Below are 2311 nucleotides of genomic sequence, written 5' to 3'. Positions count from 1 at the left end.
TTGGATAGAAAAATCAAGCTACTAGAAAAGCAAACCAGACCGGAAGTAAAGTACATAGAATGTTATGTTCCAAGGAAGAAACACATTCGCATTTCATGGTGTCAAATATTAAGTACAATAAACTCTGTCCCCTCATTTTAACGACAAAGCCAAGCCCTCTCCTTCGTTTTAGTGACTGCAACGGGTAATCTGCAAGTTAAGGATCCAAAGTTAAAACCAACTTTTTTGTCGATCGAATAATAAAGAAAGAGAGAGCTAATTCTTTGCAATACAATCTACATGGCAGTAAGAGACAATCATGGTTAAAACCACTTATCAGGACTGCAACAATGCTATCATAGAGCAACAAAATGATAAGATGAAGCAGTTGTATAAAGTTTCATGATGCACGTAAGTTACTGATTTAAGATCCAACCCCTACATCATTCTAGCTGTTAACAGTTGCAAAATATATATCTTCTTCTCCTAAGTAAGTGGAAATTATTTATGTATTCTTTAGCATCTCATGATCATCATAGTTACGTGAGTTGGAAAAGTTGGTTGACTCGTTCGGATGCTTTAGGAAGCTGGAAACCAGTTGGTTGTCTGATCATATGAACTGCCATGGAAACTGATACAAGTAACCGTTAGAAAGTAATAAAAGTTGCTGCATGGAAATGACATGCAGAGACAATTTAAAGTGAAATGGCATGGAAGTAGGACTCCATGACTGGGAGTAGGGCTCATGTTTGGGAACCTCATTTCTATGATCAGAGTAGTGAGGGGTGTAGTGTAGACTGGTGGACAGATGAAAGACTGATCGACAATTTGATTTCCGTGGGAGGTGTAACACTCTACTTAACTGGTGCCCTTTCCCATCCAAGTTCCAAACCAACCTAAACCACAGAGTAGAAGAAGAGGGGAAAGGGGCTTCTATCTTTTCGGGATAATCCCCATGACCATGATTCCAATCAGAACATCCCAATTTCTAAAAACAGAGCTATATATTCTTTTTCTTCACTAGGTTCTGGCTTGGTGTTTCCACGGTTTCTCATGATCGATCCGATGCCCACAAAAAAATAAGCTTTTTCTGACATCTTTCCAAAAGAAAATTGAACAATTAATCAAAGAAAATATAACCAAATTACTAGAAAATGAAAACATAACAATCTTCAGTTCATTCAATATATTCAAAACAAGGTTACAGCTAGAATACACAGGATATCCAACAACTCACCCCATGAGAATCCACCAACAAGACCCAGCTACAGAGAGAGGAAGAGAGAGAGAGAGAGAGAGTGTGTGTGTGCCTAAGCCCCCACACCCACGTCTGCATCATCGACCACCAACTCCCCATTCACCAACTCCCTGAGGGCAGCAACAGGCCATATGAACCCTCTCCAGAGGAGCCTGTTGGCCAGAGGCACGTCGATGATGATCTCTTTCATGGCCGGCTTCTTCTCGTCCCTGATGGCGATCAAGTAGCTCCGGCCAACCCACCCGATCCAACCGGCAATGTACAGGAACAGGATCCCCGGGGTGATGAACTCGCCCCAGTGGCGCTGGTCGCCGCTGACGATCAGGTGCGGCAGGCCGTCGGCGCCGCAGAGCAGCCCCTGCTTGCCGTAGTTGTCGAAACGGCGCTTCGTCTTCTCGATGGAGGCCTGAAGGGCGAGGGCGGGGGCGGAGTCAGGGGCGTAGAGCTTGAGGCTGCTCTCCAGCTTCTTGATCGACTGCTTCTCGCGCTTGGCGAAGGCCTTGGACTCCTTGCAGGGAGTGAGGCCGGCGATGTCGGCGTGGGCGTCGGAGGGAGCGGCCAGTGGGGAGGCGGCGACTGCGAGGGCGAGAGCGAGTGCGGCGAAGTTGTTGGTGGCGCTGCTGCCGTTGCTGGAGTTAGCTGAGCATGTGGCTCTGAACTTGGGGGAGATGCAAGGAAGCCTTGGGGAGACAGTCGTGGTGGTGGATAGCTTGGGGGTGATGACAAGGCCAGAGGGAATGGTAGCTAGCGCCATGGCTCCTTGCTTCTTCTTCTTCTCCTCCTCCTCAGAGTGTCACTGCTTAGTTATTATTGGATTGGACGGAGAGTGTGGCGGAAGTGCGAGAGAGCGGGTGTGTAAGAAGGGGAAGGAAATGAAGATGAGGATTGGGGGGATAAGGGTGGGATGATGTGGGGGCATTCCATTGGAGGATGCAGAAGGCTTTCTATCATATGGTTGGATTCTCTCTAATGTGTGGTTGAAACTTCTCCCTTATTCTGCCAATGCGTGGCCATGAGTTTTAAAGATTCGCTAGCGTAATCCATCAATCTCTCTCTCTCTCTTCGGTCTTTAGC

At 47.1% G+C, this 2311-nt stretch overlaps 1 protein-coding gene across 1 annotated transcript; it reads right to left on the bottom strand.

The window, feature by feature from the left end:
* LOC116267811 (photosystem I reaction center subunit III, chloroplastic) lies at positions 1-2096 on the bottom strand. The gene is made up of 2 exons (XM_031649726.2): positions 1217-2096; positions 1-189 (listed from the first exon to the last, which is right to left on the bottom strand). Exon 1 carries the CDS (start codon positions 1989-1991, stop codon positions 1290-1292), a length of 702 nt encoding a protein of 233 aa, XP_031505586.1. The 5' UTR covers positions 1992-2096; the 3' UTR covers positions 1-189; positions 1217-1289.
* Between the last annotated feature and the right edge of the window lie 215 nt (positions 2097-2311).

This window comes from Nymphaea colorata, chromosome 14 (genome assembly GCF_008831285.2).
Source record: "Nymphaea colorata isolate Beijing-Zhang1983 chromosome 14, ASM883128v2, whole genome shotgun sequence".
NCBI classification, from domain to species: domain Eukaryota; kingdom Viridiplantae; phylum Streptophyta; class Magnoliopsida; order Nymphaeales; family Nymphaeaceae; genus Nymphaea; species Nymphaea colorata.
This window is presented reverse-complemented; position numbering and strand designations above follow the sequence as displayed.